Genomic DNA, 24,653 nt, shown 5'->3' on the forward strand with positions numbered 1-24,653 from the left:
CTTCCCAGCATGGCAGGACGCCACAGACTCTTTCCCCGGTGGGTGGCTGCCAGGCATCATGCGGCAGAACACCACCAGTTTCAGCTACTCGCGCCTCCCCTTAGGCGTGCATGCACCCAACCGTGGGTCATTTAAAGGGGCACAATGGGAAAGTCCCCATGGTCCCTACTGATGACATCACTGGCATTGCCCTTAGGGGAGCTTCCCCTGCCTCAGCAACAGGTCCAGCTATGACTGTAGTGCATGTTGCTTCTTGCCTTCATCCACCCAGCCTGTTTCTGCCTGCTCCTGTTTTGCCTGTCTCAGCCTCAATACACCTGACCTCAGCCTGCCTATGCCCCTAGCCTGGCCTTGGACCACATCCCTAGTCATCAGCAGAGACCCTCGCCTAAGTCCTGCCAGCCCCGGCACCTAAAAGCTCAACCGAGGGGAAAGTGGGCTGGTAAAGGTGATGCTCCAGACCGATCTCTGCTTCGTTTGGGTCCGCTTGCTGGCAGTGAGAAACTTCAGGACTCCTCCCTGCAGGTAGAGCCAATCTCACCTCAGCCCAAGGGTCTGCAGATAATAGAAAGGGTAAATAACCATCCCATATTTACCTGTTATACCCCACTCATTTTATCACCTGTATTTTAACCTTCCTCAATCATCTCTTCTCCAAGCAGAAAAGCCCTAACCTGTATAGCTTTTTTTCATAAGGGAGCCATTCCATTCTTTTTACCATTTCTGTTGCCCTTCTGTGTACCTTTTCTAGCTATGCTATAACTTTTCTGAGATGGAGTACTGTCTTTTTAAAATTTAATTTTGGTGCCTGTGTTGTACTTTTTTTTTTTTTTTTTTTTAATTCTCACGCTGGTTCCGCAATTGTGATTGCTAGTCCAATATACCATATTGGTCCATCTGCTAGTTTGAATTATATATATATATATATATTCTTTAATAGATTTCCCCCTATGGTGGTCTTACTCTGGAAGGGAGAAATGTATCAAAGAAATGTAATATGAGAGTTTCTCTTATTTGTAAATCTTCTTGTAATTCCTTTCGATATATCACACAAACACATTGAAAAAGTTCTCTCTCGTGTTTTCTTAAGTATGATATGATGAGTGGTCTTTTTTCCTCATTGAATCAATCCTATATCAGATGTCCTTTTCTCCCCTTCCTTCCTTTATGAAATAAGTATCATTGAGTAATAGCACCTTCAGGTTGATAGTAAATATATTTTTATTTTAGGACATTCGTTCAGTAAATCTGAAAGTTAAAATAGAAATACTATATTATGGTAAACCCACTTCCCACAGGAACACTAGATAGACATCTAGATTGTGAAAAATATTTTTCATTCAACAGCCAAGACCAAATACATTCATAAATAGTATATAAATCATTCACATATCATTTGCATCAAATATATATTTTACACAATCATGAGAATGGTTTTCATATACGCAAAATGTGCAATTATATTTATAGGTAGACTAATACAACATCATATAAAAACAATTTTGTAAAACAGAAGCCAAAGATAAAAATGAAGATTGCAAAATAGAGAAAGTAAGTCTAGGCAAGGTTAATATATAAGGCACAATGGTTAAGCAAGTCCTCGGCCAAGTCTACAGTTTCTATAGGAACAGTAGAAAACCAACAAATTCTACATGTTAATAGAACAAAATCCATTCAAGATAATGATTAAAGTGTCATGACTATCATTAAGAGTCCATGTTTCTTGGGGATACTCATGGGGTATTCGAGGACTTCATAGGAGCTTAAGCCTCTGACCGGTGCCTCAGAGCTTCTATTCCCTGTCTTAACATGTTTTGTAGCTCCCTAACTAACCTTTGCATTGTAGTTTCAACCATAGTTCTGTGCAGTAGTTAGATATCCTTTCAAAGTGGAAGTACATATCTGTTGAGAATTGCAAACTTTCCTGGATGGTTAGCTTCATCCTCTCCTGGCCTTTCAATAAAGATCTTGTGCAGTAAGTATGGAAGGGAAATGGTGGAAATAGCTCCTAGGGATGGTCCACCAACTGATGGTGTCTTTGGTACAAGACACAGTGATGTGCTGATTGGTTGTTTTGATGGCAGAAATAGGGAATAACAGATGCCCAGAGACATCTCCTCCTCTTGCTACTGCTGCTCCTCATCCTCACAGTGATGCTCCAGTGCCTCCTCAGCCTACCACATCAGTTTCTTGTTAAACATTGTCTTGCTTTATACCCCCAAGTCTCTTGTTCTGTATGTTTGTCTTATGAGATCGTAAGCTCTATTGAGCAGGAACTGTCTTTTTGTATGTTTGTACAGCGCTGCATATGTTGTGTAGCACTATAGAAATTTAAGTAGTAGTAGTGCACTATCTCTTCTGCCTGCTCAGCTTGTCACATTTGCACCACAACCGTCAGGGACTCTGTTACATTCTCCACAAGTATCACTTCTTTGATATTCTCTAGCTACTTTGTAGATAAAGATTATTCCTTTGTGACTTCCTTGGATCCACCTAAATCAGAAGTCATCCTTCTTGATTGTTTTGAAAAACTTGCAGAAAAAAAATATGATGACCTGGGAGGTACTTATCATATAGATGGTATGTGGAGCCCAGAGATATACTGTACCCTAGAAACCACTTGATTGTAAACTTGTATATGTACAAAGGCAGTGTATGTGCTTTCTTAGCTGCTTCCTCCTTAGGCAGTGGCATAGCCATATCCAGGTCCTGGGGAACCCCCAACTTGCTCTGGTTCAAGGACTCCCTTCAACAGGCTCTCAGTTGAAATCAGGCAGAGGGAACTTGATCCTCCTCCTGTCCAGGATACCTTCAATCTAATCCAAGCCACTTTGTCTTTCAGAAATTCCTTGTAATCCTTGAACCACATTTGGATGCTGTCTGCTGAACTCCAGTACACTTCTATGTTGGAGATGCTTCTTGTGATATACTTCAGATAGAGTCAAATTAATTCTGGATTCTTTGCCTGGATGGAGCTTCACTCTCACTGGATTTAGGTTAACGAGGGACCTTTCCTGCCTGTTTATCCCTGACATTCCCCTCCTCATCTTCTCCTTAACAGGCTTTCCTCTTGGTCACTTATGTTCCATTCTTCCCACTCAACCACCAACACCACAATGCAGGAAAACAAACATTCTAACACTAAGATAAATAGTAAAAGGTGAATTTTTAAAGCCTGACGTATGTCGAAATTAAGGGATGCGCGAATATATCAGGCCAGTGCATACCGAGCAGATTTTAAAAGCTGCCCAGATATGAGTGTACATGCCACTGAGCGAACAGATAAAAAATTTCCAAAAAGGGGCAGAATGTGGTCTGAATGGGACAAGGTCATTTTAGGAGTTAACCATGAAATCTTCATGTAAATACTCTCTCACACTGGCGCATGCTGGGGGTCCCCTGCCATGCAACTTTACTTCTGCTATGGATGACATATAAGCTACAGAACAAAAAAATTTAGACTGATCAGCTGGGTTTTAAAGGTTGAGACTAACAAGGGGGAAGGGAGGATAATAAACTCAAGGAGTTTGGAAGTCCTATCCCTTAACTGGGCGAACTGGGAAAACTGGCAATGGCATCAGCACACGTGCCTTTTAAAATCCCCCCACCTACGTGGTAGAAGTGGCATTTAAGTGCACAGGCGTGCATCCACTGCAAATTGCACGCACACGTGCGCATGTTCAGGCTATTTTATAACATGCATGCATATATAAAATATGCATATGTTATAAAATGGCCTTGTCTCTAGGTGCAAGCTGACAAATGCACACACAGGTGCACCCACATACCACTTTGAAGGTTACCATCCTTGATTAACAACAATTCGTACAAGCTTTCATTCCAAAAGACACAGAAGACCAAATAGGCCAAAGGTATATGACAGCAAAGTAGAAAAAGGACAAGACATTGCAGTCTATAGTTTATCAGATCTCTCAAAAACAACCAAATCCTCCAATAGTTGGGTCTAGAGTTACCATCCTCCGCACAGCACAGAAGACATTTCCTCTGTAGAGGCCTTTCTTTTTATATTTTTCTGAAAAGATATTAGTAGTGTCAAAATTTGCTGCACTGAGCATTCTCTAGATATGCTGTGATAAATACTGTGTCCTCTTTAGTAAATGGTGTTTAGTACAGTATTTTATGTAATCGAATCTCACCATGCGATACTCTAATTTTTACTGCAGCTCTATTTTCCATATGGTATCTTATCACATACTTCAAATGAAAGGGAAGCATAGAATAAACATAATGTTCCTCAAATGAAGAGTAGACAAATCTTCAGCATGAACACAGCTGCTTTATTATTATAGCAAGCTCCTGTAATTAAAAATGGTTGGTTTCATAAAACCTTCAAGTCTTGAATTGCAGGAGCTTGCTGTAATAAAACAGCTATATTCATGCTAAAGATCTGTCTACTCTTCATCTGAGGACCATGATGTTTATGCTATGCTTCCCTTTCATTTGATATCTTAAACAATGCTGCAATAATGTGGTCATTTTAAGATACAATAAAGTAGAACCAAAACTGAGCAATATTTGACCTTACTGCCCATTAGTTCATAGGTCTCCTAATTATTTACCCTGATCAATTTTTAGATTCTAAAATAGAAAATTGAGGACCATGATCCAAAAATGCAAATGTATCTGAAAATACCTGAGATTGAACCTCTTCCTATACCACTCCCCTTTAAATTGTCACATAAAATATTTACTCATCTTTATTTCTTACAGGAGTTGGTTTTTGCACACAATGCATCCATGTCCTGTGCTGTTACATTTGGAGAACCGTGTTTGTATGTGCATCACAAATTGTCTGCCAGAAAGAGTTAAAAAAAAAATAATGTGAAGAGGGTTCTCTCAGCAGAGCTCTTCAAATCAGTTAAATTCTTTGTGGTAAAGAAAAACAAGCAGATGAAACCAGAACAAAATAAGAAAATATGTTGCATCTAGGCAACATATATACATCTGTTGCAAATAGGTTTCAAACTTGTGACAAGTCTTCCTAGCAACTATTTTGCCATATATTCATTAAATAAAGATCCATGACTGATAATCAAATATTATGTAAGAACACCACAACACGAAAATGCTACTTCTTAACTAACTCAAAAACAACTGCACTATAATCCCTTTAAACATACTGTATTCATACATTACAATGACGTGGCCATACATAGTTATTTATCATTTTGGAAAATTTAAACTGTAAAAGGCACAGTAATCATTTTTATAAACTGATTAGAATCACATTCCTTCACATTATTACTCAAAACACAAAAAAAAAAAAACATTGCAACAGAGGAACTAGTATGCCTGGTACATTCACTACTATGGAACCTTACATGGTTACAAACGTTATACTGTAAACACATTTTTATAGCTGGAAATACAAACCAAAGCTATTTCTAAATTCTGTTTTTCTGTTAATTCACCATATATCATTTGAGAATTGTAAACTTTAAAGTTATTTTGACCACCAAATATTGTAATTAGATTTTGCAAATATTTGACCTTCTGAAATTTAGTGCAAATCAACTGCACATGCGTGCACACACACACACAGAGCACTAAAGTAAGATTTAATAGATACCAATTTACTCTTTCTAGACTAAGACTAAAAATCACTTTGGCATAATTAACTTTCTTTAGAAAGAGAGTGCTGATTTTGAATAAGGTGTTGACTCATAATTTTGATTACTTTGAATAATACTTTGATAATTTGAATTAGTAGGTCAAAATGAAACTTCCACTATTTTCTACAGTTCTCCAAATATAAAATTCCGTTTCTATGTATACATATATTATTACTTAACAACCGATCTATTAAGAGACTACATCTGTTCTAAAAACAACCATAAATTTCAAAACAATAGACAGATTGGAATATTTAGTAAATACACAAGGCAACAGAACATAGATTTTTCATTAAAATGCCAAATTTAACAGCATAATACTAAGAAATCTCCATCATTTTAGTCTGCATTTACTCAGGTTTTCTGTAACATAATTGTTTAAAATAAGATTCCACTCCAAATCTTTACAACATACTAACACCAACATTACTTGGTTGCTATTACACTTTGTTTCTTAAAAAACAATCTAACATTAAGACACAATTCTTAAAGCATTAAATATGCCTTAAGTAGAGCAGTGAAAACAAATCAAATCAAATTGTCTTTTCAGTATCTCACACTGTACATTCACATTAAAACATAATACTTCTGATTGTCTAAGCCACAGGATGAAGACTAGTACTAGCAATTAATTACAATAAAACTAAACATTAAAAGAAATAAGTTCTATAGCTTTGGTAATCTAGTATAGCATTAGCTTCATGAAAATACTTTGCAATATCCCTTCTCCATTCCCAAAACCCTATATTATATATATCTATATATATCCATATATATATATATATATAGATATTGATATATATAGATAGATAGATATAGTGTGTGTGTGTGTAATATATATACTCCTGAGTAGATTGTTAAATCTGATTAGGAAGGTATGGCAAAACAAAACACACATATATAATATATACACATATACAGTACATATAGATAGAGAGATATGTGTGTGTGTGTGTGTTTGTGTATATATATATATATATATATATATATATATATATATATATAAACTGTATATATACACATACAGCTACATATAAATAATATACATACACACACACTACTAGTATAGAATTTTAAATAACATGTTTAGTCAAAATATGGAAAATAAATATGGAATGTTTCTAAAAATTAAAGTATAGTACCATAAACTATATTAACTGTATCATTTTGATTAAGTGCATACCAAGTCAAACAGTTACTGTTTTTAACTCATGAGGCATTAGTATATTTAATTGTAATCCTGAGTGATGATTTTATAATTGACTGCTAATGTGTACTCAATGCAATACTCACATGTAACTGAAAAAATCTCTTCAGTTAGGTCTCCATGAATTGTATATAAACCTCATTTTGTCATAAGGGTAACTGTATATACAATGGAAAATTTTGTTTTACATTAGTCTACACAATATACAGGCAATACAAATTGCAAAAAGCAGATCATGCAACCAGTCCTATGTATTATAGACAGAGTATATTCAGACATAATTTTAATACAGTGAATAATGACCTCAAACAGCTGATTTCCCAAACAATACAGAATACTGCTGCAGTTTGCATGGAATATCTGGGCACAAATAAACTGACCTGTCACACCTTTTGGCACTTATAAATGGTTCAGGATAACTGACATATTCAATGGCATTTGCATGGCATTTTAAGAGATGCCAAATCATTTTCTACAGCTTAACAAATAATGGAATAATTTGTCTTCTGGCAATGTTGCTACCAACCATTTTCTCATCACTTGGTTGATATCTCTGGATCACTATAGGCCAAAGAGATGCTGTTTGCCCAGTTCTTCAACTAAACTGTATATATTAAACAATGCTATATCTGTGGCATTACAGTTGCAAAAATAATATTAAAGAGATACAATTCTGAGTGCCAGATGTGAGACTATAAGCACTGATCCATTAGGTTACCTTTCCTTATTTAAAATAAAATGACCAAAATTTTCCATGGTACAGTGCAACACGTTTCAACTTCAGATATTTTTCTCTGCAATTACTCCTGAATCTGACTGTGTCATGTCTCTCTCTTTTTCACATCCTCTGTCTTCATGTAAAGTGTGGATTTCCAGGCTCATGCTAGCAACCCCAGGGCACAACTCTTGCAAAGCCCTTTCCACATCTTCCTGTTTCACCAGATTGTTTAAAGAGGTTTTAGGCAAAGTCAACTGCAGGGCACACCAGAGCGCAGTGCGTGCTTTGCGGGTAGCAACAGCAAGCTCTTTAATAGCAGCTGCCAAGGCAAGAACTTCTAGAAAAGCAGAAAAGAATGCAGTGTTAAAATACACTTTTACAGACTTGAAATTATATTTCCAACACCATGAGTACTTATTTCATGATAAAAAGATCTATTTCCAGATATCTCTAAATAGTAACACAGAAACACAGTAAATGTCAGCAGAAAAAGACCTACATGGTCCATCTAATCTGCCCAGCAATCTTTTGTTTTATTTGGTTTATCCATGGGGTAATTGTTGCTCTATTTAGGTTATACCAGTCAACACGGGTCACCCTTTCTTCATCTCCATCATTTAGTCAATAAGAATCCTCTGCATTTATCCCATGTCCTTTAGAATTCCATTATCATCTTTGTCTTCTCTATCTCTTCTGCAAGGGTATTCCATGCATCTACCACCCTTTCCATGAAGAAATATTTCCCGATGTTGGTCCTGACTTGACCCCCATGCAGCTTTATATTATGGCCCCTTGCTCTACGGTTTTCTTTCCATTGAAAAAGGTTTGATTCCTCTGCATTATTAATACCTTTCAGGTATTTAAAAGTCTATCATATCACCCCTGACCCTCCTCTCCTCCTTCACTCTTATAACTCTTTTGGTGCAGACCCCACATCATTTTGGTTGCCTTTCCCTGGCCCACTTCCACCCTGTTTCTATCCTTTTTGGGATATGGTACCCAGAAATGAACACAGTACTCCACATGAGGCCTCATCAATGCCCTGTATAGGGGCATTATCACATCCTGTTTCCTGCTGGTTATGCCCCTCTCTATGCAGCCCAGCATCCCTCTGGCCTTAGCCACCACTTTGTCGCATTGCTTTGCTGCCTTCAGATCATCAGACATTATCACCCCCAAGGGCTCTCTCCCAGTCCCATGCACATCAGACTTTCACCCCCCTTATCACTTGCAACTACACAACTTGGGTAAAAGCAGTTTTTAATGCACAGTTCAATAGCACTCTTTGGCTACATAGTATTTCCTCCGTTATTCCTTTAAATACTTGGTTAAGTCTGAGGAGAAGCAATATATTTTTTTACGATCCAAGTCATCTAAAGACTTTGTTTCAGTGCAAAACTAGGCATGTGTCCAGGGAAACTCCTTTTGATCAACTCTCTCCTTAGGCATGGAAGACACAGATATGGTTTCTTTGCAATATTTCTTCTCTGCCCTTTGGAATGCTTGTGCTGTTCTTTGTTTCTTCAATCTCTTATTTTCTTAGCTTCCTGTTTTTTCAAGGGCTGATGGACATGGGTACCTCTTTAGGTATCATTCTGTCACCTTATGAGAGTTAATGGGAGTTTTTCCTTACATAAGTCCTTAGAAATTAAAGCATTTCTTACATTTACCCTACTTTTACTGTATATACTGTATATTGGAAATATTCACTAAAAAGAGTTTAAAAATGTAATTTCAAATTGAGTCACTCTGAACCACATTCTTCCTTAACCCATCTTTTGAACAGATTTGCAAATTTCTTTTTTTACATGGAGGTTTCCTCCTACTTCTTTGTACTACCAATTCAAATGGAATCAAGGCTGAGGTCTGGCAGTATGAGCTTCATTTAAAAACTACTCTGGAATTTTTCCCCCTGTTTTCTCCCTCTTCCCAGCTTAGCAATAGCCCAGTCATTGCAGTTAATGATCTTAGACTGGGGGCCATGCACCAGGGCTCTTTCCAGAACTGTGAAATCATGGGCCCTGAGTCTGACCATTAGGCGTCGCCCTTAGTCAATGACCATGACACTCTCCCTGGAGCTGTGAATGCTGACTCTGCAGCATCCCCAGTACCAGCCAACCCGGGGAGCAGAAGACCCAACCTGGAGATTGAACCAGGGATTTTCTGCATAGCAGTGAACAGCACTCACCAACTGAGACACTGGGCCAGCCCTATTTGCAATTTTTCATGAAATCCAACCTTGTTGAAGTCTAAAATGTTTTTTTTTCTACAGAAAGAAAAAAGTTTACAAAAGATTACCACAAAGGAATAATTCAGTTCTAAACATTTAATTTTTACTCCTATGCAAGGAGAGAACAACTTTGAAAGTAATCCAGGCAGATTAAAATGGATTAACACACTTAAATATTCCTGTCTGAAGATTGCCTTCTTCTGTCTAGCTAGATGTACATGCAGGCTTCCACACTTTTAACAGCAGATAAGGAGAAATTACTACTTACCTGATAAATTTCATTTTCTTTAATGAAGACAGGTTAATCCACACCAATGGGTTATGCACCTCTACCAGCAGATGGAGACAGAGAAAAACTGACGTCACTGTATATATATCCCTGCACTGACATCAGCCCACCAGTATTTTCTGCAAAAGCCAACTGTGGACAACTAAACAGTACATGATCACAACTATTAAAGTCAGTTAACAGAAAAAACATTAAGTCAGACAAGGAGTGTAATATTGCTAATCTAGGGACTGGATCTGACACTTTCTACTAATCCCCCAAAACGCAGCGAATCAGCAAGACAATAGCACTGCCATCCGGCAGCCAAGGGCGGGAAGGTGGATTAACCTGACTTCATTAAAGAAAAGGAAATTATCAGGTAATTAGTAATTTCTCCTTTTTTTAGCATTCAGACAGGTTAATCCATACAAGTGGGATATATCAAAGCTACTCCCAAACAGGTAGGGAGGCTGTCCATGGTCCGGATCAACACTGCACATGCAAAGGCTGTATCCTCCTGGGCTTGCACATCCAGGTGATAATGCCTGGAAGTTGTGTAAGAAAGATTATGTTGCAGCTCGGCAAATCTCAGCGGGAGACAACCATCTAATCTCCGCTCATGACTGCCTGAGCCCTAGTGGATTGAGCCCTAACCTGACTAAGCAACAGCTGCTCAACATTCACCGCCATGATACCCTCCTTAATCCAGTGGGCTATCATAGCCCGCAATGCCGGCTTACCCTGTTTACTCCCATCGTGGAGTATAAACAGCCAGTCAGTCTTCCTGAGAAGTTTAGAAATCACCAATGTCTCATGATATGCTGCTTGACACCCCAGGTACATAACAGACGAAATTCATCCACAGTTCGTGGTTGGACCGCCCTCAGAGTCACTCACAGAAATGGTTCCCGGCAAGACAGAGCCCACAGTTCAGAAACTCTATGCGCGGGACTTCCGGCGATGACGTAGACGCACCGGCGGCACAGAAACAGAACTCCAGAGCCCTGTTCCCCAAGCCGGCGAAAACCCCCTGAAAATAAGTGCACCGAAAGCTGCCATGACTTACCAGGTCTTCCTGCCAGTAACTGGGAACCCCTGACCGCGCGAACGGGGCGCGGGTGATGCGCCAGAGGAGCACCCGGAGGCCAGTGACTCGACGGCCCTGCTCTGTAAAGATGGGTGGGCCAGTGCATATACTCTTCCTACATGGCTCGCAAGCGGGGAGTTGCCATCCTTATTCACAAACAGTTGCCATTCCGCCTTACTAGAACTTGTCATGATACAGAAGGGCGTTATGTGGTTGCGGCTGGGGTCTTAGGTCAACAGAAGATAGTCTTTTGTAATGTTTACGGCCCCAATATCTATTCCCAAGCCTTTTTTTTCCCACTTGGTGGGACTGTTAGCTGATTTTTCTGACCATGTCTTGGTGGTGGAAGGGGATCTGAATGTAGTAGCCAACAAACAGTTAGACTGCAAACCCCCTAAACTTGCTGTAGCTCAGGACCAAGAGGTGGGAGTGAATTTCTTGTGCAATGAACTGCAGCTATTGGATGTGTGGCAGGTCCTACATCCTGGCAAACTCGACTTCACATTTTATTCTAACCCGCATCAAATGTTCTCATGGCTGGACTACTTGCTTGTCTCAGATAAATGATTTGCTTGAGTGGAAGAGGCTAGCATTGGAGTTCGAGCTCTCTCTGACCACTCCCCGGTTACTGTCCAGCTTCGGTGCGACCCTGGAGCTCGACCCCCATTTTCTTGGCACATGCGGCCCGACCTATTTATGGATGAGACGTTTTGCGCCCACCTGCAGGCTTGTTGGAAGGAGTATATTTTACTTAACTCTACACCTGCCATTTCCTTGGTGACCTTATGGGAAGCAGGGAAAGTGGTAATGCGCGGGGAAATCATCGCGTACGTGGCTCAGGCCAACCGTCAAAGAAATGCCGAGATTCTGAGACTTACTCAGGTCCTCAAAATCGCACAGCAGCATCATGTGGTTGATATGACCCCGGATGCTAAGGGCCAAGTTGATCAAGCCAGGGAAACGCTAAATTGCTTGCTCCATCAGAGGGCCTCCAAATCTCTTAAATATTATCAGTATCAACTTTATAAATATGGGAATCGGGCTAGAAAGCTACTGGCCCATTTGGTGCGCCCTCGAGATCAGAAGAAAGCTATAGCTGGCATTAAGGACTGAAACGGGGTCCATCAGACAACCCCGGCGGCTATCTCTGCCAGGTTCCTTGAATATTACCAGCAACTCTATTAGGCAGAGCACAGGGATCCAGTTGCTACTGAGGCCCTGTTTCAGTCACTTTCATGGCCCCGCCTGACCCCTGATCAAGTCTTGGCTCTTAACATTCCCATCACAGAGCAGGAGATTTATGCAGTAATACAGAAGCTTAAGCTGGAGAAGGCTGTGGGCTAAGATGGTTTTGGGTCCGAGTTCTATAAGATCCTGAAATTCCTCCTGCTCAAACCCCTCCCGACTTTCTATAATGAATTGCTGGACACGAACGCCCTTTCGTCGGCCCTGAATCATTCGGTCATAGTTGTGCTCCCAAAGGCGGGCAAGGACCTGGCGGAAGTGGGCTCCTATCAACCTATTTCCTTACTTAATGTCGATATCAAGTTGCTGGCTGCTATCCTGGCCACGCGACTTAGTGTCATCCTCCCCTCCCTAGTTCACAGTGACCAGACAGGGTTTGTTCAGGGCCGACAAGGGGTGCGTAATGTACGCCGCTTAATCACCTCCCTTAGTTACTCTGCTAGAGTGGACGCGGCAATCCTGAGCTTAGATGCCGAGAAGGCCTTTGACTCATTGTCGTGGGACTTTCTCGTTTGGGCACTGCGATGGTATGGGTTTGGCGGGGATTTTCTACGGTGTGTGGAGATTCTTTACAGTAATCCCAGTGTCAGTATTTTGATCAATGGTGAAACGACCACCCTTTTGACTTGCATTGTGGAGTTTGCCAGGGCTGTCCTCTCTCCCCACTGCTTTTCGTGCTGGCCTTGGAGCCCTTAGCTATTCAATTACGGGAGGACCCCCAGATTTGGGGTTGGGGTGGGCCACCAGTCTTTTCGAATCGCATTGTTTGCGGATGATGTTCTACTTTTTGTGGGCAAACCTTGCACCAGTATCCCGGTGATAATTGATCTTTTTGCACAATTTCAAGAGATGGCGGGTCTGCGGATTAATTTTGGGAAATCTGAAGCATTGGCTTTGGATCCCCAGCTGCAACATACTTGGATAAGCTCCTTTCCCCTTAAATGGGCACCTGTTAAAATAAAGTACTTGGGAATTTGGGTTCACAGAGATCTGCAGCGAATGTATGAACTTAATGTCACTGGCCTTTTGGAGAAGATAGGGGCCCAGTTGAAGGCATGGGGCCCCCTACCACTCTCCCTTTTTGGCAGATGCGCTCATTAAAATGATCATAGCTCCTAAGATTCTTTATGTTCTCCACATGGTTCCATGTTGGCTACGAGAGGGTGATCTCAGGCGCCTGATTGCTACATTACAAAGGTTTTTGTGGAAAGGGAAGCGGGCGCATCTCAGCTATGCGACCATGACATGTGCTCAGGGAAAAGGAGGGTATGGCCTGCCGGACTTTTGTATTTATAACGCTGCTTGCCAAATGCGGTTTATGGGAGAATGGCTTACATGGGAGTACAAATACTGTGTGCCTGAGTTGGCGAGTGGGATGGCTACCCCTTGGTCACCCCTAAGCGAGTGTGAATGAGTGCCACAAGCTGGAATACCCAAGGGTATTGATGTCACTTTGTATTTCCGCTTGGCGGTGGCTCCGCTGGCAGGGGGGTATGGTGGGGCTCCTCTCGCTGTTGGTGCCCTTAACGGGGAATGTAGGATTCGTGCCGGGTAGGGACTGCAGAGCACTGTTTCATCTGTGGGCAAATAAGGGGGCTATGTATGCTTTTCACTTTTACGATCATGCTAACTATGTATTGCTAGATTTTGCTACCCTAGCTAAAAATTATCACTTGCCAACCAACCAATTCTTTGCGTACTTGCAAACTCGCCACTACTTGTCCTCCTTTAACTGGACGTCTGTGCAGGTGGGGCTGGAGTCGGCCTTTGCTACTCAGGTTTTTGACACAGCTAACCTGGCAACACTGTGACTGGTTGGGCAAAACTTGGCCAGATGATACAGAAGGATAGTCGCTTGGATTTCTTGGCAACAAAATGGACTGCTATTCTCGGCGAGTCAATTACTGTCTCGCAGTTAACACGTTACTTTGAGGCAGTGCATTGACAAGTACCAGATATTGGGCTCCGGGAAGTACAATTTAAAATCCTACACCATGTCTACTGCGATGATGTTCATCGGTTTAAGATGGGAAGTGTGGATTCTCCTCGTTGCATCAAGTGTGAGTGAGATGAGGGCACATTGGTACACCGGCTGTACCAGTGTCAGACTTTGCAGCCCTTCTGGTCCACTGTGTTCAATGTCATTTACCAATGCACGGGTGTACAGACTCCCTCATCCGGGACGTTTCTTCTGTCTAGCCCACAAGCCTACTCTATGGATCCCAACAGGTCTAAAGATAAATTTAGTAGATTGGCAATATTGCTGGCATGCTGTACCGTATTATCGGTATGGGCGGACCCACACACGCCTCCCTCTCCGACGGCATGGTTTCAATGTATGGTGTCCCTTCTGCAGATGGAGTGCCTGGACTTTCTAAAAGGACATCGGAAGCCCGACAAACTTTATGGTGCTTGCTGGACTATCTGTGTTTCGCTATTGCCAGGCAGTGTTCATCTGGGATTACAGGAGAGTGGATATACTCCTGACTGGATAGATTCTAAGGTCTCTGGGGGTAGGGGGGTTGGGAGTGGTAGTGGTAAGGGGGGTCAGGGGAGTGCTTGTTGAATGGTGAGAATGTGGTATGAGTGTGGGCTGTATTGTTAGGAGATGGGTTCGGCTGGTTTGGGTTTGGGGACTGTTCAAATGGTAAAAAGGTAATGGAATGGAGACACTACAGCTGTCCTGACGCATACATTCTGATGTCATGGTTTGACTCTGTATTGTTCTACAGTTATCCTTTGTTGTTCTGTGATGACATACTCTTTATGTGGGCTCATGGTGGCCTGGTTGTGTTTCCTTGCCAATAAAAATTATTTTGAAAAAAAACAACCACCATCCTCTAGTAAGTAACCTCAAGGAGAGGCTACACAGTGGTCGAAAGGTGGGACCTGCCAGAAATCCAGAACCCAATTAAGACTCCACAAGGACACCAGCAATCATAAGGTGGGACAAAGATGTTTACCCCTTTCAAGAACCGGGGCACAACCGAATGGGCCAACAAGGGTTCACCATTCACGTGACCTCGAAAACAGGCAAGTGCTGCCATCTGTACCTTCAAGGAATTAAGGGCCAGCTGTCCTACAGACCATCATCTTTTCCAAAATTGATTATTGCAACGCCCTCCTCTTAGGCCTCCGCCATCAAACCCCTACAGCTGCTACAGAATGCCACAGCTAGAATACTCACTAACACACGGAAGAAAGACCACATTACCCCTACTCTAAAAAACCTACACTGGCTCCCTATCGCTTCGAGAATTCAATACAAAACCCTATCCCTTATGCACAAAACACTTTTCAATGAAGACATACACTGGCTACAAGACTCTATGCTTCCATTCTTCCAACAGACCCACCAGATCTGCATACCAAGGAACAATCCACACACCCTCTCCGAAACTCACACACTTCTCCTCAACAAGAAATCGAGCTTTCTTGATAGCAGGGCCATCACTCTGGAACGCCATGCCCCCCCGACCTCCGCTTAGAACCATCAACACAGACATTCAAAAAGAAATTAAAAACATGGCTTTTCAAACAGGCCTTTGACTAACCCCTAATGTTGCATTACCCTCAGGCCATCTGAGTTAATTTCCAGCTGTTAATTAAATATATTAACTTTTATACACAGTTATTTTATTTTCTGAATGACTTATTTATTCTTTTCCCCCCTAACAATATATATATGCTACCATTTGTGCATAGTGCAACGCAAATATGTTAATTCTATCCTCTTAACTCTTTTTTAACCCCTGACTGCTGTATCTAATTACTCTCCTGTTAACAATATACCATAACAATTGTTCCATGTAAACGTTACTGTTTCTTGTAAACCGATATGATGTGCAAATGGTTATCGGTATATAAAAGCCATTAAATAAATAAAATAAATAAATAAGTCCTTAAACATCCCATCCTGCAAAAATCCAAACTGAGTGGGATTTTAACTAAATGAGGATGAATCACTCATTCCTCACACCAAGCCTCAAAACACTCGTCAAACATGAATATAGGCTAAGGAAGTGAATAACTTTCGCACTCAAAGTAAGGTGGAAATTACAGCAGTGGATACCCACACTTCAGAAATCTAGCCCTCTCAAGGGCCACACCGTAAGCCAAAAATCAAGTCGAATCTTTGAGAAGAATAGACCTCTGCCATGGCAGATCCTTGTGGACCGGTAATCGGAAAGGATATTCCACCAGAAGCCTCTGCTTATCTGCATACCTGGGCCAATCTGGTGCCATCAGAAGTACCAACCCCATGTGTCTCTCGAACCTCCAAATCATTCTGCCTAACATGGGCCATGGGGAAAAGGCATATAGAAGCTTGCCTTATGGCCACTTCTGCATGAGGGCATCAATGCCAGAAAACTTCAGATCTCTCTTGCGACTGAAGAAGCAAGGAACCTTCGCATTGTGTGATGTCGCCAGCAAGCCTAGAAACGGAAGGTTCCAGTGGCCGACTATGAGCTGGAAAGCTTTGTTGTACAATTCCCATTCTCCGGGATCCAAACTCTCAGGTCTATCCAGTAAAGTGCGGCCACGTTTACCCCGCTCCTAACCCGCGTTCTACTCACTTTCCGGCCGCGTTAGCCCTTCCTGCGATCCACAACCCCCTTTAACCTACCCTTACCGCGTCCTAAAATCCCCGGACAACCCCTTCCGCACGCGGCATGTATATTGCATGCAAATGAGCGAATTAGCTATTCCCTAGCATCCAGTAACCCGCGCCCCGACTATCGCTATTTTACCCTGCCGTTTTGCCGCGCGTTTATCCTGCTAACTTACCGCCTACCCTTACCCCTGCGTTAGAGGCAGGGGTAAGGGTAGGCGGCAAGCTTTCCCCCAGCCCCCGCTCACCTGCCCTGGCCGTGTCCATGGATGCTGGTCTCCGGGCAGCCCCAGTCCTCTCCCCTCCTCCCGAAGCAAAAAAAAAGCGAAAAAAAAAAGTTGCAAGAGAGAGAGGGGAGAGGACGGGCAATCCTACGCTCGGCGACTTACTTTTGCAGCTCCCCTCCGGACATCGTGGCTTCCCGAAGCAGGGTGCGAAAAGCAGCCTTGCTCCGGGAGGAGGGAAGAAGGGACTGGCAGTGTAAAGCGACGAAGCGGCTAAGCAACTTACTTTTTGCAGCCCCCTCCGGACATCGTGGCTTCCCCCGTGCCAGTCCCCTCTCCCCTCCTCCCGAAGCAGGGTGCGAAAAGCAGCCTTGCTCCGGGAGGAGGGAAGAAGGGACTGGCAGTGTAAAGCGACGAAGCGGCTAAGCAACTTACTTTTTGCAGCCCCCTCCGGACATCGTGGCTTCCCCCGTGCCAGTCCCCTCTCCCCTCCTCCCGAAGCAGGGTGCAAAAAGCAGCCTTGCTCTGGGAGGAGGGAAGAAGGGACTGGCAGTGTAAAGCGACGAAGCGGCTAAGCAACTTACTTTTTGCAGCCCCCTCCGGACATCGTGGCTTCCCCCGTGCCAGTCCCCTCTCCCCTCCTCCCGAAGCAGGGTGCGAAAAGCAGCCTTGCTCCGGGAGGAGGGAAGAAGGGACTGGCAGTGTAAAGCTTTTTGCAGCCCCCTCCGGACATCGGACGACCTCTCCTGACTCCAGCTGCTCGCGAAGATGGACGCCTGCACGGCTGCTGAAGACGTGACATCACATGCCGACGTCGTGACATCACGTCTTCAGCGGCCGTGCAGGCGTCCATCTTCGCGAGCAGCTGGAGTCAGGAGAGGTCGTCCGATGTCCGGAGGGGGCTGCAAAAAGTAAGTCGCTTTGCCGCTTTACACTGCCAGTCCCTTCTTCCCTCCTCCCGGAGCAAGGCTGCTTTTCGCGCCCTGCTTCGGGAGGAGGGAAGAAGGGACTGGCAGTGTAAAGCGACCTCTCCTGCCTCCAGCTGCTCACGAAGATGGACGCCTGCACGGCCACTGAAGACGTGGCGTCACATGCCGTGACGCCATGTCTTCAGCGGCCATGCAGGCGTCCATCTTCGCAAGCAGCTGGAGGCAGGAGAGGTCGTCCGATGTCCGGAGGGGGGTGCAAAAAGTAAGTCGCTTCGCCGCTTCGTACTGCCAGTCCCTTCTTCCCTCCTCCCGGAGCAAGGCTGCTTTTCGCGCCCTGCTTCGGGAGGAGGGGAGAGGAGACTGGCAATCCCGACTTCCTGGTATCTGTCAATTCAAATGACATTTGAAATGACAGATACCAGCATGGCCGTGAAGCGTTAGGCCCGCACACCCAGGATACTGTATAGGCGCTCTATACAGTAAAATGGGTTGCGCGGGCCTAACGCTTCACGGTCGCTTCTTAGACGTAGCTTGCATTTGCAAGCTATTTACATACAGGATCGAGCGGTAGGTGAGCTGCACTGTGCGTGCGGCAACCGCGGGTGCGCTGGGCACTAACGCAGCTCTTCCTACCGCTTGTTACTGGATAGACCTGTCTGTTTGCTGAGAAAGTTGGCTCTTACGTTGTCTTTTCCTGCAATATGTGAGGCTGAGATCTCCTGAAGATGTACTTCTGCCCATTCTATGAGCTGGGCTATTTCCTGCAACACTTGCTGGCTCTTGGCTGCTTCCTAGCATTTGATGTAAGCCACCGTTGTCACATTGTCCAATATCATTTGGACTACTCAAACCTGCAAGTGGCTGATGAATCGCAAGTATGCCAACCGAACAGCAATGGCTTTCAGCCGACTGTTGCTCCAGAGACATACCTCTGTACTGCAGCGCGTCTGGGGACTTTGTGAGTAGCCAACTGCAAGTATCATGGGGTTCAAAAACGTTAATGTGCCCCGCAATACTACTTATGCACAGCGCGTGGTGCAGTAACTCTAAAATTATCATACACATGCCCCTTTTCTTATCACAGGCGTTATCCATGCGAAATTATAGCATTTTGATGAATCTAGGGTTAAGGTTGGTTTCAGAGGTGGTATTCATACATAGGTCTTAATATCTATCTGTTGCGACTGTCACTTCCCAACGGCTTCACTCCGCCTACCTTTCCTTTTTTGCGGCTCCTCCTACTCTTCACGGGCGCCTGGCTGCCGCAGCGTTGCCTGTTGTCCTCTCCGGCACTCCTGGGCCGGTTTGGTGCTGCCTCTCGCCATGTTCTACAGTTACTTTAGGGCGTGTGTGCTGCGTGGCCCTCATTCTTATTTCCTCTTTGACGCGATCCTCAGGGGCGTCCCCCTGTGATGACGTCATGCTGCCCGGATATTTAAGCCTACAGTTTATTGCTAGCCATTGAGTTAGCAAGGGTGATTCTTATGGATGGGATTCGTTCTCCGTACCCAGCAACTCTGCCTTTCCAACTTCCATTGAACTCTTTCTGCTAACAGGGTACCCACTCCTCGGGGGCCTCTTTTGCTTCTTTCAGGTCACTATCAGGTAACCGGTACTCGCTCGAGGACACCATGTTCCCTGACCCGCTGCCTGCATCTATCTCCTCTTCTACTTGGAAGAATTCGCTACAGACACCAACAGTGAGTACTACTATCATCCACTCCTCAGAGCCATCTCCCTGGAACCAGGTACTCGCTCCTCGAGGGCCTGCCTCCATTCCAGGGCCAGTGCCATCTCCCACATGGAACCTCTGTGTGCGTACTTTGCCAATGGGTCTCTCTGCTTCCAGGTATCTGGTACTCGCTCCTCGAGGGCCAGCTCTCCCTATCTCGGGGCTTCTCCATATTTGGGACTCTGTGAATGTTCTATTGTACTCACTTTCTCGGTTCTCTCCAATACAGCACTGCTACCGGAGGAAACACTGTTCCAGCGCCCTGGGGAATACTAGCCCAGTCGGGCTACATCTTCTACTCACTGCTGCCACCTCTGATGGCTTCTCAAACTGTCTAAATAAAGATATAATCTCTGTTTGTGAGTCCAGAGCTGAGCCTGACCTGTGGCCCCTCACGGGACGTGCCCCCTGGGAGTGGTCAGTTGCCACAGTGTCCAAGGGTCCACCCAAACCTCACTAAATTATAACGCTATTAAGGGAACTGATCTAGGGTATAATGCAAAGAATATGGATAATTAGCAGTAGAAGATGGTTTTGCATCTTAATCTGGGGTTGTTTGAGGGTCTTGCATTCTCGTGTTTGAATTGTTCTTCATGATAATATTCTATCTTTTGTCCTTCCTGTCTTTGTGGTTCAGTATATTCTAATGTTCTTAAGTTAAATTATATGAGTTTTTGAATAGCCATGTTTTTAATTCACATTTAAATTTCTTTCTATCTTTTAAAGTACGTAACATCTCAGGTGGGGTTGACGCTACCCGCAAGGCAAGTCCAACGGGTCCCTACCATCGGGAGGCGGAGCAGGCTAGGAGATGGAGGCCAACTGGAGCTTCACCAATACCAACCCACGTTCCCCTCACGTTGAGCCCTTGGGTGCCGGGGCTGGCTGGACTTAGGCGGGCCTACGTTTGACTCCTCCCAGTTGGTGTAGACAAGGGTATGCCAGGAACCAGCAGAAGTATTGGAGGGCCGAGGATGGTCCAGAAGAGGCAGGGTTCCAGAGACCCAGACGCCAAAAGGAACAGAAAGAAGTAGGGGGCATCCAGGTAAAGACAGGTCGAAGCCTGAGAGGCCAGGTCCATAGGATAGCAAAGGAGAGTCCAAGGCAAGTTGGAGTCAGGGCAGGTGGCAGGAAGGCGAGGTACCGGAAGCAGAGCTGAGGTCAGAGCCAGGATATCAGTCCAAGCTAGTCCAAGCGAAGATGGGGTCAATACCAGAGAATCAGTCCAAGCGTAGTCCAGGCGAAGCAGGGGTCAATACCAGAGAATCAGTCCAAGGGTACAAGGAGCAGGCAAAGGAAAAGCAGGAACAACGACAGGAACAGGAGACAGGAACGACGACAGGAATAGGAACCAGGAACGAGCAACAAGCACACGAGTAATTGTGGAGACCTGTTGCCAAGGCAGGGAACAAGTGGCTGGGCCCAGGGATGTCATCATCTGGGGCCGCGGGCTACTTTCCCGCCACGGCCCCTTTAAGAGTGCGTAGGTCGCGCAGGACGGCTGCGTCACTCAGCGGCCCACGCGGGGAGACCCGCCAGGCGCAGGGAGGAACCGCGCAGAAGTCAGAAGCAGCAGAGGTGGCAGCAGGCGCTCGGGGACGGAGGCGGCTGCCCACCACCACGAGCGAAGGTGAACCGGAACTGGCAGCTGGATTCCTGGGGTGAGTAGGCCCGGGCGTAGGCCTACCACGGCCGGGAGGCGTAACAGGTTCATCAGAAGTTTACACAATAGGAGCATGTAAATATTGAAAAATGTTGCAGAAAGGGCTGAGCCTTTAGGGACACCTGTATCACACTAGAAAGTTTCAGATATATGGTTGCCCAGTTTGACTTGGAATGTTCTGTTAGCTAGAAATGAAGAGAACCATCTGAGAACCATGCCATCAATCCATGGTACAACCACACCTCAAGTATTATATACAGTTCTGGTCACCCCATTTCAAAAATGACAGAGGAAGGTGCAGAGCAGGGCAACAAAAACTGATAAAGGGGATATAATGGCTTCCATTTGATGAGAAGCTACACAGGTTAGGGCTCTTCTGCTTGGAGAAAAGAAAGCTGAAAGGGGACATGAGAGAAGTTTATAAAATCTCGAGTAAGGTGGAATAGGTAAAAGATGGTACCCTTTCAAATAATACTAAATCAAGGAGACACTCCATAAAACAAATCATAGAATATAATTTTTCATTCAGCCCACAATCAAGCTGCTGAATCTTGTTACCAGTTGATGTGGTCAAGCTGACTAGCATAACAGGGTTTGGAAAGTTCCTGGAGGAAAAGTCCATAAAACATTGTTAGCCAGGAAGACTAAAGAAAATTAATGCTATCCCTGGGCTAAGTAACAAGAAATAGATCTACTTTTTAAGATCTGTTGGGTACTTGTGACCTAGACTGGCCATAGACAAACAAGATGCTAGACTTGATGGACTTTGGTCTGACCCAGCATAGCATTTCTTAAGTTCTTATGGACTTTAATGGGAAATCCATATAAAGAAAATTACAGTAGTACAAGTTGGAAATGATTAGAATATGAATTAATGTTGCTAAATCAAGTTCGTTTACATAGAACCGCTGATGACATACCAATCCAATCATCAGTTTTGAGACTAGCATGCCCTTTAAATTACATGCCTGATCTTTTACATATGTTACAAAAGAACATCGGTTTTAACAGGGTTTGAAATAATTTAGTTCAGATTATTCTAAACCTTGATTCATTAGGTTCACTATCTCAACTGTATCTGAGCCCAATGAAAACAAGTCTGGACCTAGTCCATGTAAAGATGAAAATACAGTCTAAATTGACTAATTACATCTGCTAATGGTTTCAAATAGATGTTAAACAATACAAGGTGATAAAATAGAGCCTTGTGGGACCCTGTAGCTCAATGGATTTTGGAAGAAGTGAAATTCATCTAAACCTATTTGTAATAATCTCTCCTCAAAAATAGACTGATAGCTGCACAGCCATCACAGCTAAGCATTTCATGAATATGTGGGGTACTGACACTACACCAAATGGCAGAACACAATATGGGATATGGTGATTCCCTATTACAAATCTGTCATATTTTCTGTAGCCTAAAAATATTCTTGTGTGGTCATAGGCATCATTTTAATCCAGAGAACATAGCCAATCTCCAGAAGAGTCATAAGACGCCTAGGTAAACCATCTTAAACTTTTCCTTTAACTAGAAACTCATTCAAGGCCCTTTGGTCTAGAATGGGATGGAGCCGTGTCTTCGTTGAGATCAGGAAATACTTGGAATAAAAGCCTTGCCTTCTTTCCTGCTTAAGAACTGGTTTAGACTATACACATACCACAAAGGAACTCGGCAATATATATAATGCCCAAACTTTTATTGTTTATACACATTTACCCAATGTATTTAACACACATATTCCATCAATCCTGCTATGTGTAATCGTAATCTCCCTAACATTAAAACAATACCATGCATACCTTACCCTCCATTCTATTCAACCATACACCTCATCCATACCACTCAAACCAACCACATCACTCATATCACCTAAAATTACTGTCTCCTATGCTTGCATAATTATTACCCCTTCATATAACATAGTATGAATATTCATATGTCATTACTATACATTTTGTTAATACAAACACCAATAATTGTGTCTATTTTAAACAATATAAATATACATCCTATAGTCAATCTGTATACATGCGCATATTTCAATTATTTTAATAAATGCAAAGTTACTGCTTTAAACTATTCCGATGAGACTCTCGTTTCATACTATGTTATATGAAGGGGTAACAATTATGCAAGCATAGGAGACGGTTAGTAATTTTTAAGTGATATGAGTGATGTGGTTGGTTTGAGTGGTATGGATGAGGTATATGGTTGAATAGAATGGACTGTAAGGTATGCATGGTATTGTTTTAATGTTAGGGAGATTACGACTACACATAGCAGGATTGATGGAATATGTGTGTTAAATACATTGGGTAAATGTGTGTATACAATAAAAGTTTGGGCATTATATATATTGCCGAGTTCCTCTGTGGTATGTGTATAGTCTATATAGTGAACAGAGGTAGTGCACATGCGTTCTTTACCTGTTAAGAACTGGTTTAATCACATTGGCCCCTAAGAGGGAGGAAAGCACTTTGAGTTGCAGTTCCTGATGCTGAGAGTTAGACCAAGAGCCTCTTGGTGGGCAATTTAGCGGGGTTTCTAATAGATGTAAATTTTATCTGTTCTGAATTATACAGCAAACCTGGCTGTCTAAAGTAATACTGGGCTAATGGTTTAAATAAAATCCAAGTCTTGCTCCAACAGTCAAGTTCTCTAGAATGGATACATGAATACTGGTTATGTTTTCCTGGATCCAGCCAAAACACTGCCCAGAGTTTTGTCTGGGTTGCTGACTGTAATTTAGGAATCCTCTTCTGTCGTTGATGGGGATGAGAGGATGGAGGAGAATGCCAGAAGGCGTTTGACAAAGTTCCTCATGAGAGGCTTCTAGGAAAAGTAAAAAGTCATGGGATAGGTGGCGATGTCCTTTCGTGGATTGCAAACTGGCTAAAAGACAGGAAACAGAGAGTAGGATTAAATGGGCAATTTTCTCAGTGGAAGGGAGTGGACAGTGGAGTGCCTCAGGGATCTGTATTGGGACCCTTACTGTTCAATATATTTATAAATGATCTGGAAAGAAATACGACGAGTGAGATAATCAAATTTGCAGATGACACAAAATTGTTCAGAGTAGTTAAATCACAAGCAGATTGTGATAA

At 43.3% G+C, this 24,653-nt stretch overlaps 1 protein-coding gene across 3 annotated transcripts in view; it reads right to left on the reverse strand.

Annotated features, from left to right (window-relative positions):
• Positions 1–778: 778 nt before the first annotated feature.
• The window catches only part of LOC115084031 (meiosis-specific coiled-coil domain-containing protein MEIOC-like), a 150,470-nt gene continuing 126,595 nt past the window's right edge, over positions 779–24,653 (reverse strand). For all 3 annotated transcript variants that reach the window (XM_029588312.1, XM_029588315.1, XM_029588314.1), the window contains exon 7: positions 779–7,895. In XM_029588312.1, the coding sequence (XP_029444172.1) occupies positions 7,621–7,895 (275 nt within the window). In that variant the 3' untranslated portion in view covers positions 779–7,620. The remainder of the gene's footprint in view (positions 7,896–24,653) is intronic.

This window comes from Rhinatrema bivittatum, chromosome 2 (genome assembly GCF_901001135.1).
Source record: "Rhinatrema bivittatum chromosome 2, aRhiBiv1.1, whole genome shotgun sequence".
NCBI classification, from domain to species: domain Eukaryota; kingdom Metazoa; phylum Chordata; class Amphibia; order Gymnophiona; family Rhinatrematidae; genus Rhinatrema; species Rhinatrema bivittatum.